Source organism: Acromyrmex echinatior, chromosome 16, assembly GCF_024713525.1.
Source record: "Acromyrmex echinatior isolate Ae372 chromosome 16, ASM2471352v2, whole genome shotgun sequence".
Taxonomy (NCBI): Eukaryota; Metazoa; Arthropoda; class Insecta; order Hymenoptera; family Formicidae; genus Acromyrmex; species Acromyrmex echinatior.
In genome coordinates this window covers 4164935-4177282 of record NC_141867.1, presented here as the reverse complement: position 1 = coordinate 4177282, position 12348 = coordinate 4164935, and the positions used below count along the sequence as shown (strand labels likewise).

At 29.1% G+C, this 12348-nt stretch overlaps 1 protein-coding gene across 6 annotated transcripts in view; it reads right to left on the bottom strand.

Moving 5' to 3' along the window:
* Dop2R (dopamine D2-like receptor) overlaps positions 1 to 12348 on the bottom strand; it is a 272365-nt gene that overhangs the window by 22088 nt on the left and 237929 nt on the right. For all 6 annotated transcript variants that reach the window (XR_015547773.1, XM_011051192.2, XM_087414636.1 and 3 more), the window contains exons 3-5: positions 6838 to 6947; positions 4493 to 4745; positions 1136 to 1236 (exon numbers count right to left, since the gene is read on the bottom strand). Coding sequence is in view for 5 of the 6 variants with exons in the window: in XM_011051192.2 (XP_011049494.2) it covers positions 1136 to 1236; positions 4493 to 4745; positions 6838 to 6947 (464 nt within the window). In the remaining variant the exon portion in view is untranslated. The remainder of the gene's footprint in view (positions 1 to 1135; positions 1237 to 4492; positions 4746 to 6837; positions 6948 to 12348) is intronic.

Here is a 12348-nt window from a genome sequence, read left to right as displayed (position 1 = left end):
TGTAACAAATTTTTCTTAAAAATTAATTAAGCTAAAGATATTCTTATTTTAAAATAAGTACATTATATATGTATAATTGCTCAGAAATTATAAGTATCATGAAATTTTTTCAAAATCAATTCTTCTTTGAAATATGTTGTTAAATATAAAAATCTAAGGGAAATCTAAATTTTTTTATATCTACCCAATTTGAAGGGTAAAAAACAATTCAATGACAACATATTGTATTACATTAGAAATAGAACATTTTTTAAGTAACACGTATAATGACATATCTATATCAAGATCGAGAAATAATACATTTTCTAAGCCTATTTTTCGGATAAATCTGTTGCGCTATTAAGAATTTAACAAACAGAGAGAAAGTATCGACAGACAGGAAAAGTTAAAAATTCAAGAATGTATGGTACAAGGTTCAAAGCTTGGGAATGTAACAGTTCAAAGATACATAAAGGAGTACAAGTAAAAGATTTATAAGTCGCTGTGTTTAATTTCTAAGCATTGTGCTTGTATCTTGCTTGTATTATTGAATAATTGAAAAGACACAAAACATCGAAAAAGCACAAATATATTTCCAATTTATCTGTATAAGATATTAGGGTCTCTCTAAACCAGAATTTAATTCGAGCTGTATTAAAGATTCCGTCCGTTTAATTTTTTTACGAAATTGCATGATTGTAATATGCATTGATTGTAATATATCAGAGAAAGCAGAATTAATAATATATATATATATATATATATATATATATATATATATATATATTAAATAATATACATATATATGTATATGTGTAATATTTGCATGCATTACATGCGAAACATCAATTTTAGTAAAAGATACAGCACAATATCTTTCATTTATCTCGTAATAAATAAAAAGTACATTTAAAATTATGAAAATTATGAAATTATTATTAAGATTAATTCTTGTTTTTCGATTAAATAATTAACCATAAAATCAAATATAATTTAGTTCCACCACAAAATCAAATATAAATTAGTTTAAGAATACTTTCAGAAAAAGAAAAAAAAAGAAATAACAAAAATTAATTGTTCTTGCTGTAACTTCTACAATATAAAAAGACAGTATTTAATTAGTTAACGAGTTATTTAAACTTAGTCAAGTACTCACCTACGCGTGTGTGCGATATTCTCGATGATACTCCCCGGTTTTATATCGCCTAAATTCGGTTTTTTAGTAGCACGAGCTCTTCTTGCTCTGTTTCGCAGAGCCTGAAATGGTCAATTGAAAATCTACATTGTGACATAAATCAGAGGAGTTGCAAACTCGAGACGTAAACGTATAGCATAAATCTTTGTGCGAGATTTCTGTAGATAACATTCGAGACGCGTTATCGAGCACCTATCTACGGATAACGAGATTTATTTCGACAGTTTTACGGAAGAAAATTTCTGTGCTACTAAAGCATTATGATATTTTACTGTTGATTTAACTGCCATCGAAAAAATTTTGTTCCTTTAAAAAGAAATTATATAATTCTCGATGTTCGTATTTTATTCTATTGCGTTGGAAAGAATACATTTATTTTTTTTTCAGAAATAATACATTTTTTTCACAAATAATTATAATCACAAAAGGGATTTGATTTAACTTATTTTTTTACTTTAAACTACTAATATAATACTACTTTAAAATAATCAATATGTGTGTGAACGAATAAATTATTACAATACATACTGTAACTACATGAAAAGTTTTGCTGCAATATCTAAAAGTTATTATAAATAGATATATAGAAATTTAAAAAAGATTTTATTAGAACATCAAAATTAAATGAGCAGAATGCTCAAATTGGTTGCCAAAACAGTATATCAAAACTTTTGCAGCATTATCGTTATGTTTAAACCTCTTATTAAATTATTTTGGTTCAATATAATTATTTGTATAATCTTGATATTATTTTCAGCTCTTATATATCTAGCTCAATTTTTCAGGTCAGCAAAACTATTCTTTCTGTGTATTGAACAGCTATTCATATTTTCTTTTTAAATTTTTGTTTATTTATAGTATTTTTCAATATTTAAACAATTAAAATGTAGAATTTTTTAAATATTTATATTAAAAATCACAAAGCTAAAAGATATAGAAATAAATTTTATTTATAAGCAAAGAAATTTTTTTACACATTGTTGTGTATTGTGTACGTGAGTACACGTGTCGGTCCAACAAAAAGATTATTGATTTCTTTTGAATAAAAAAGAAAAAGGAAGAGAGGTAGATGCTGCTATACAAAAATTCCTTTTGTTATTTCTTTTAAATTTCAGTAGATTCTTCTTTAAAAACTCGAGTTCTTCGTCTTTCCATCTAAAGTTATATCCTTTACAAGTTTTCTACAAAGTTCAGCGGATATTTACAACTGACAGTGATGCCGCTCCGATTTTGTGAAAGGTGTAATGTCATGATATAATATCACGCACGAATAATGATAATATTATATTGAAAATACAAAGACTACATATCAATATTATTATGGTACTTCGCGCCGATATTATGCGCGTACAATTACCGCAAGTACGAAATTAACAGTCCAATCGAAATGCTCTGTACGCTACGAACGTTGAAATTGTCCAACTAGCTGTATTTACGATCTACCGCAATATGATAGTAACCGCTGTATAAACCGCAATGCACTTTGCTCCATCTGCGTCCGAAATTTATCGTATAAAATTCGAACGCAATTTTTATTATGAATATATCAAATATGAGAAATTCCCGATGGATGAAGTTGATTTTATAAGCTTGTTTATAGCAAAACAATTCGCCATGAAGGCACATCATATTATTTAAATATGTGCTTGATTTTCAAAATATGTAACATATTCATACAGTCGCATTACGATTTTATTACGACTGTGTTACAACTACTATTTTAATTATTATGGTTTGTCACATCTCTTTCCTACTTTAATTTCACAACGAAATATATTAAAAAATTCCGCGCTGTCGGCAACAAAGTCGGATTAATTTTAGCGGTATCGCACACAGCGCATACGTGACAATTAAATTAGAAGACAGCAGACTCGCCTTTGCAAGAGCTACCTTTCATGGTACAGCCAATTTCGCGATTGGTTCACGTTTCTGAAGTAATCATAGAGATAAAAGAGGCACGAACAAATTTTTGCCCTTTTGTAATCGAGCTAGAGATAATTTCTTTTCCGTCTTGTCATCGCGTGTGTCGGTTCAGCTACAAAGACAGCTATCGATTTCTTTTTGGAATAGAATCTTTGTAATAAATTTCAGTACGCGGTCTTTATGCAATTGCTATGCGATAGCTATGTTACAAAAGCCATATGCTTTAAAATTCATTGTAGATATAATTTCAACGTCGCAAATTTTTTTGTCTAAGATTTTATCTCATTGCAGCGTTAATCAATTTCCAATAATATTTAAAATATGGCGATGTCAATTGCAATCAGGTTTAGAAATTTAAGTATTAAATTGCAGATTTTTTTATTATTATATCAAAATTTGTTTGTGTCGTTCACAATTTGTATGGGCGATGGTAATGACGTTTTATTTAATCTACGTGTTCGTTTAATACGCAATTTCGATTACCCGTATAATCCTATATTTTCCGCTAGCCAGCTTGACCTATTAATACCAGCGTTTCTCAACCGCCAGTGAGAAAACTTGATCTCTCGTTTATTATACGTATGTTCATATACAATAAGAAAGTTTTACAAAAACTTTAAATTAAAGAAAAAATATCTAATCTTAAATTTTATGGAACCGAATTTAAGAAGTTTTTTTTTAAATTGCAAAACAAAAATGATAAAGATGACATATTCGATCATCTTAAGAATATATTCCTTTTGTTAATATTATTTAATTTAATTAGTCAATAATTTTCTATAAAGTCAAAAAATAGTTTTTCTCCTTTTCTGAGAAACTTAATTTTTTGAATTGTGTAATTTGGAAATAAAGTAGCGACGAGTTGATTGATAATCGAGGCCGTGCCTCAGCCAAAATTGTGAGAAATATATCTTATTGTATGACTGAATAAATGCTAACATACTATATAATATTTGGCATAAAAAGTACTACTAAAAGTAGAAAAAATGAATACTAGTACAATTCAAAATGTTGCAAGCCTATTATGTAATTGCTATTTTCATTTGAATAATATTTTATATTTTTAAATAAATTTGTAATATTTTAAAATTTTAATAACTTTAAGATAATTTTTGAAAATTAGAAACCTAATTAAAAATTTTTGCCAGAAGTTAATTGCTCATATTTTTAATTATTACAGTAATTCTTTGTAGAATTTTTAAAGCGATAATTTTCAAGAAAATAAATTTTTTCTTTCTTCTGAAAAATTTAAAAATAGCACTTACGTTTTACTTTGGCATGCCTCAATTATTTATACTCTACATGCATCAGTTGATTCTTATACAAAAAAAAAATATAAGTTTATACAACGGCGTGTTAATATGTGTTGCCGCAAAAAAATTACATCGCTCTCACCTTGAATATATTGTAGTAAAGGAATACCATGATGATGCAGGGTATGTAGAAGCTGGACAGACTCGAGTAGATGATAAAATCCGTATTATAGAACAGACATTGGTCCGGTATCCGATTGGGAGTATTATTCAGGCCTAGGACAATCGGGCTGCCGATCGCGGCCGATATCGCCCAGACCAACAGTATCGTCAACCATACTCTTCTATTGTTCTTGTGCTTCGCATACTTTATCGGTTGGGTCACCGCTATGTATCTGCAATTCAAAATCGGTTTGTGTTGCAATTGCCTCCCGCATTATATCGCAAAATCATCCATACAGATCCAGCTCTTGTCTCATCCATTCTTCAGAATTCTCATCTCGTACGATATTAACATATGTTGTATTTGTTATTCCGCTATTATCATTAAAGCCAACTGTCGCTTTTGACAAAATTAATTTCAGAATAAAGAGGAAATAAATTTTAAAAGTGTGTACACAACTCTGTAGAGTTGAGAGGTAACTCTTTTCTGTTACAGTTAGAGCTACTTTTTTAGTAGGTGTAACTTTTCAGTAACTTATAATTACGTTGCTTCTTTCTATCTTATATAACTGTAACTTACAATTAATTAAATTTCTTAGTAACTAGTACTTAATGCAACAGTTACTCTATATATTTTAAATTTATTCAATAGGTAAGTTAAAACGAAGTGCCCAATGAACAATATATCCGAATAAAGCCCAGCACTAAATAAAATTTATTTTTAAATTTATTACTTAAAAATGCATTTCACGCCTCTTCTATTATAGAACTCATTATTTTAAAAATATTAATAAAAATTGGTTCCTTAACAATTTGCTTTAAATACACATTTTTATCATTCGTAAAAATTTCTGGTTGACTATATAAACTTCTTACGAAAGATTGAAAAGGCCATAAAAGGATATTTTCAAGTCATTGTAGTCTCTTGAAATTTCCTGAAGTTCGGAAGACATGTTATAGAACAATTTTAAAGTTTAAAGTTTCTTTGCAAAACTCTTTCAAAATGTTTTTAGTTTTTGGCATCTCTAACAATCTATCGTTATAATTGTTTCAAATAGAAAAGTGTTTCAAAATTGCTCCAAACTTGTGCATTAATGTGATTTTCGTTGCGATTCAACTAACAACAATTTCTTTCTGTTATTTCTGTTTCAGTCAAGTATAAAGACGGAAACATAGCACTGATACATAACGATCTGTCGTCATATGTATTAATATCACCGAATATTCTTCAATCTCTTGTTTATCTCGTTATCAATTTTTATTACATTACAAATAAGCTCTTGTGAATTATATCATTTCGGAACAAAGAAAGCAATGAGGGAAAAGAATAGAAAAATTGTATTTTCAAACGACACAAAATGAATATCATTAAAAATGCAATTTATATGCATTTTTTCAGGTATAAAATATGTATTTTTACGTATTTTATTTTTAGTTTTAAGGCTTATTTAAACAAAAGTGGTAATTTATAATTTAAATTTTAAAGGAATATTGTTTTCAATAAATGTGCGGACTTCTAAGAGTCATGCCGAAAATTATACGAAACAAATAATTATATTATTATATTTCAATTTTGTAATTTTTTTTCCCAAAGAAAAAAAGAATATAGTAAATATAATTATACAATAAGAAAATCAACTTAAATCTTATATAATAACGTTTAATAAAATAATTTTAACCATTTATTTTTTTGATAGGTCTTATGCCTAATTATTCGCGACGTAAATTTTTATTAATCTAAAAAATTGTAGCAAATTTAAACGTATCAGTACATCTAATTCTTTTTCGTTGCATTTCGAACATAAGTGCGATTTTTGTCTACATTTTATTCGAGACACGTACATCAGTAAAATCCCCTTTTTCCTGATTTCCAAACTTTCTCGGTAATGACCATGGCTCTTTTATGACCATGAGAATTGGCGAAAGCACATGTCTTGATCGCTAATGTCTTCTACTATCGGAATTTAAGAGAAAACGTGGAAGATTGTAACGCATCTCTATTTTTACAACTTAATTTGGTTTATTAATTACATACAAAAAATTTATCAAGATCTTGAAATTTATTTAATAATAATATATATCATATTTGTAATATTTGATATTTTATAAGAACTTTTAAATTCTCTAAATAAGGAGCAAAATTATCGGAATATTATAACAATATATTATCATTTGTTCTTTTAATCGAAAAATGTCGATGAGTTATAATCTTTATAAATACTAAATATTTAGAGGAATGTGAGTTATCTCAGGAGAGTTTCCAAGCTCTTAAGTATCTTCAGATTGGTATTTTCATTCTCGTGTAAGCGAAGGAAGAATGTTTACCTGTCTATCGAAATAGCCACGAGATTGAATATAGAGCTGGTGCTGCACGTCACATCCATTGCGATATAAAAATCACAAACAAACCCGGGTAAACTCCAAGAACCATTCACCTGCAAAGATAAACAAAAAACTTAGTTAATTTCAAAGAAAAATCACTAATTATTATTAATTACACATTTATTTGATATTATATAATACATTGCAAGACTATATTTTTATTATCAGTCATTAGAGTAATCTTATATTATTAAAATAAATGTCATAAAATTTTATTGATCTCTTAAAAATATTACTATTGAAAAAAAACTATCATCATCTCTAATATTTTTAAAGCATGGTGTATTACATATATAATAATTGTTCAAGATATTTGTATTCTCTATCATAGACATTTAAAATGTCTTTTAATATAAATGCTAATACGGAAATTCAATTATGAAATTAAAAAAATTAAAGATATGTACAATTAGATGCAGATGATAAGCGTAAATATTAAGTCTAAAACATGGTTCTAATTAAATATTAATATTTATCTTATTATCTACTATTTTTGTTCTGTATAACTGAAGATAATTTAAAATAAAAATCACAATGTTTCGTTATACAAGCATGGACTTGTCTTAAAACTATTACTTCATATTTGCTTGTTACCTCTGTGTGCTTTAGGAATATTATTATAAGAAAGTATATAATATTATTATTAAATTTTATGAAATTATATATGTATAAATCATTACTCTGTTAATATTAAATAATAAAAATCTGTATATATGTTTATTAACATGTCATACATTTTTCAACATCAATTAATGCTCTTGTATTACTTTTTATTGATACCAAAACAATTTCGTGAATTATATACGAATATTTGAAACAATTTGTAATAATAAACATAAAAGAATAAATATATTAAACTTAATAACGGCAGAATTTTTTTAAATTTAGTAATATCACAGCAGTTTAGTTTAATTTTAATAATTAATCATCGATCTTACGACCGATTTGACGCATTCAAATGTGTGTTTTTCGAGAACTCATTCCACTTATCTCTCCTCACAGATGAAAATAATAACGTCGCTCGAAAATCACGCGCGCACCGAAACGATCATATGTCACAGAGCGATTTTGCGCATCGCTGGACAAGCATTGTATGCATGGCTGCCAACAAATTTCAAACAAGGACTACGTGTATTTTTCAAGCGGACTACAGTCCGCCATATTCCGATTACATCGTGCGTTAGTGCAGTATATGTGATGCGTTTTATCGTCGTGGCCTATATTACGACGTCGATTATTTATTTCGATTTCTCCTTGCGCCGCGCCTCACAAAATGTATCTCGCCTGATAAGATTGGCTCGTATTTCCGTATGAAGTTTTCTCGTGTTTATTGCACACATTCGCGGTCGAATATGTAGATATACGCAAACCCAGTATTAAAGTAGATCGGTAGATCAAATAAAATTCACATTTTCCTGATATTCAATAATTAATAAAGAAATAAACCGTGAAGAATATTGATTTAAAATTAAATTAAGTAATTTAGTAATATAAAAATAAAAATATGTATGGCTTTAATAACAAATCAAATGTGAATAATATAAGCTCCGCGGTTGTCGATGTGTCAAACAATCTTGGAGTAATAAAAATTTGATATTCTTTAATTATAATTATTGCGTTGATTTTATTGAAAATAGTTTTCAAAAATACATCATTATGAGAAAACGTGTATGTGTACAAAAATATAAGGCAAATTTGTAACTTTCTTATTTAAGATTAAAAGATTTATTAACGATAAGATATTGCGTGTTATTCGTGTTTACTGAAAAGACGAGTTATTCGCAAGAGAAAACAAAATAAGAGTCATTGATCAAACATTTTAGGCAATAAATCGAAAAATAAGCGATTTACGCCTCCTTTTCAACATTCTATCTGCATTTCCTCTACCAGTCGCTCTATTCTTTTTATTCATTCAGGAAAGCACATTTACTCGGTGGCCCTCGTGGATTTTCTACAGCGGAAGCCAGAAGAGCCTTGATTTATTTGCAACGTTCGTGTCTCGTGTGCAAAATATCCCGCGGCCGAAACCCGTTTGAAACACTCGGTCACATTTCCGTCTCCACGTTTATCCCTGCAGGGCTGTTTCCATCCTGTGACATGTTTGCGTGAGTAGCTCCGGATAATAAGATATTTCTAACACGACATAATTATTTCATCGATTTCCACACAATTTACCACATATTGATTTATTGGGCTCTCAGTTCGGCTGCATGTATTTTCCATGTGTCGAATTTTCCAATGTGTACCAATCATAACGAAATGGTTGAAACTTTAATGAAAAGTTTGTCTCTTCAGGACTTAAAATTCAATCGAAATTCTGAAATGCGTGTTGACTGTGTCTACATTCTCATATGCGAATTCTCCGTTATTCCTTTGATAAATCCACTATTGTTGGGTGTATTGGAAGATTGTTTCATCCTTCCCAACTATGTTATCGCACGTACGAAAATCGATGAATTCGCGCCAAAGGCACGTGCGGGAAAATTTATTTATATTGTTGCAATCTTACAAATATAAAGCTAAATTGGCAAAAAAATTCGTATCACTACACAAAAATACAAATTTATTCTCCTTTTTTTGTAAATTATTTTTCTATAAATATATATATTTATTTTTTTTTAACTATTGAATATGTTTCTTACGCTTGCTGAATTACTTTCATGTTATTCGAGTCACACATACTGCAAAATATACATATTTATTATGTATATTTAATATGATTAGCGTAAAACTTGAATCCTTAATTATATTTACGAACGCAGCATTTGAGAGTCCATACATGTGATTATATCGCGGCTGTTACACGTGTTTCAACGTACTCCGCAGAAGAATATATAAACGCAAATATAAAAGATGAAAACCCAAGTTTAAAGCGGAGAGCAGGGAAATTTAATTCAGACCGTTTAAATATGTGCAATCTGTACACGTAATGTCGTCCCTTGTATTTTTTCTCGGGTAAAAGGAGCAGAAAAATGATATGAGTGCGTTGCGCTTCCGCAGCGTACGCGGAGCGGCAAATTTTCACTTCTGTAACTCTTGGTTATATATGCGGCGCAGGATGTGCTCCACGGGTAAACATACGTATGTGTGAATACAGAATAATATTCCACGGTTATATAGGCGTACGCGGTACGGCGTTATGCATTAGTACAGGGACTAATATAGGTATTCTCACGTGCTATAATATAAGCATGAATCGCAGTTATTGTGATATTTCAAACTGCTTGTTAGCTACATTCTCATCGTTTTCCTAAAAAACTTGAATTATCTAATTGCACATACATTTTATGAGGCTGTTAAACTTTATCTTCTCCCAGCAGGTCGACAACGCATCCATTAATTTCAACATTTATTGATTCCCATATTAAATAAAAATATTACAATAAAAAATCTTTTACTATATGTTATATCTTTATAAATTTAATATCATCCATCTTAACAGATATTTTATTATTTGACTCTATATTAATTATTTACACACAAATGCTTTACAAACAAAGCAAAAGAGAGACAAAGACAGAGGAGAGTGCGTGTGTATATTTATTTATAAACTAAAAATTATAAAATAAAAATACAGACACGATCTATTCATAGCAATATTTAATCAGTAATAACCCGTAATATTTATTACATACAAACAATTTTTATTTTAATTTAACATTTTATAGGTCAGTAATTTAAATAACAGTATTCATTATTTATAACTATACATAAATAATTATTAATTAGTATTGTGTAGATATGTGCATTTACATTTATATTGTTATTTAGATCTGTTTAATAATTTAATTTTAATATTTTTACTATTATTCATAATGTCTGTTCTATTCTACTTCAAAAATTAGGAAAACAAGAGGAAATTAGCAAATGATGATAAGTAAGTTAACAATTCATAATAATTAAATAAATCAACGTATATACCATGTAGTGAGACTTGTACAGTACATTTAACTCACATAATTAATTCCTTAAGTGTCGCTGTGTCATTAATTATTGGCAATCTGCGTTGCACTGTCTTGCATTAAAAACTAGCGCAAACTAAATTTCCGATAACGTACAGCGAAGTAATTATTATCGCCCCTCGTAACTTCCCTTGTTACACACCCTATCCAGAGCGTTACACCAGTTTATATATATATACCGGCTTTCGCAAGTAAAAGCGCACGTACGCGACTCCATCTAAGATCAACGAGTTCCCGCTGTGTTTTTAGCAAATGCGGCTTTGCGTTCGATTACAATCAAACTCATAATTAGGCTATAACCCGCATGATAAGCGATGTTTACGAGCAAATGAAGTCTGCATTATGAGCGTGTCGGAGTTTCAATGACGAAAGGGTCGACCGCATGCAATGCGTATGTGGCACGCGAATTACGCACGGTGAAACATATCGTGTTTTTCCATTTACCGTGATTAATTATTTAATTGCCCATGTAATTTCAAATTATCGTGAAAATTGTTTCTGTATTAACAAAACCCGTACCGTTTACCTTTAATATAAATCTTAATTATTTAATCGATTGATTTATAATAACAAATATTTAACGGATTTATATTTGTTTTAATATTAATAATTATATTTATTACAATTAGAATAGCTTCACAGGAATAATTTTAAAATCAAATTCGTTAATTTAAATTCAACAATTCAGTTTATGCGCGCGTGCGCGCGCTAATATAATGGCAGAGATAGATTGATAAACGTAATTTAAAATATTCGTTGCGTATCACACGCTAGTTGCTTTCCACCAATAATTTCTTAGAAGTTGTTGTTATAATTTCTAACAACAATAAATGCAGTTAAATAAAAAACATTATACTGTAAAGAAAAGTGATACCAATATAGATAAATATTATTTTTTTCGATAATGGAAAATAATAGGAAAATTGTATAGTTTTCTCAAAGAATTTCGTTTTCGCGACACAACGAGATATATTTCTCCAGAATATAGTCATATATGAGAGACGGCAATAATGATATCTCTCGGGAAATATTTCACATTTCTCATTACCACATTTGATCAAAGTAGGTTTAACTCGACTTTGTAACCCATGTAGAATATGACTTGTAGAACATCCCTTGTGGTATCATTAAATTTTATAATGGCACTCTCAAAGGTGGCAAAATTGTAAAAAGATATAAAAGCTAAAAATTTAACTGGCACATCGCAAAAAATTATATCCATTGCGATAATATATAGTTATCGAGTGGCTTGCCGTTTGGTGCAGTTGACTCGTGATCTATAAATCGATCTCACTTGCGCCCATATACGCGATTTTTCGCATTTAAGGGGAAAATAGCTCCATTTGACGATTAAGAAACGTTACCAGCGTCCGAGTCTCTTTTTCCTACTGTCTTGCTGTCAAAATTTTTAATATCCTTCCCCTCTTTATCTGTTTATCTTCCTCTCTCTCTTCTTTTCGATAGGCTGTATTTAGTTTCTTATTGTCTTCGC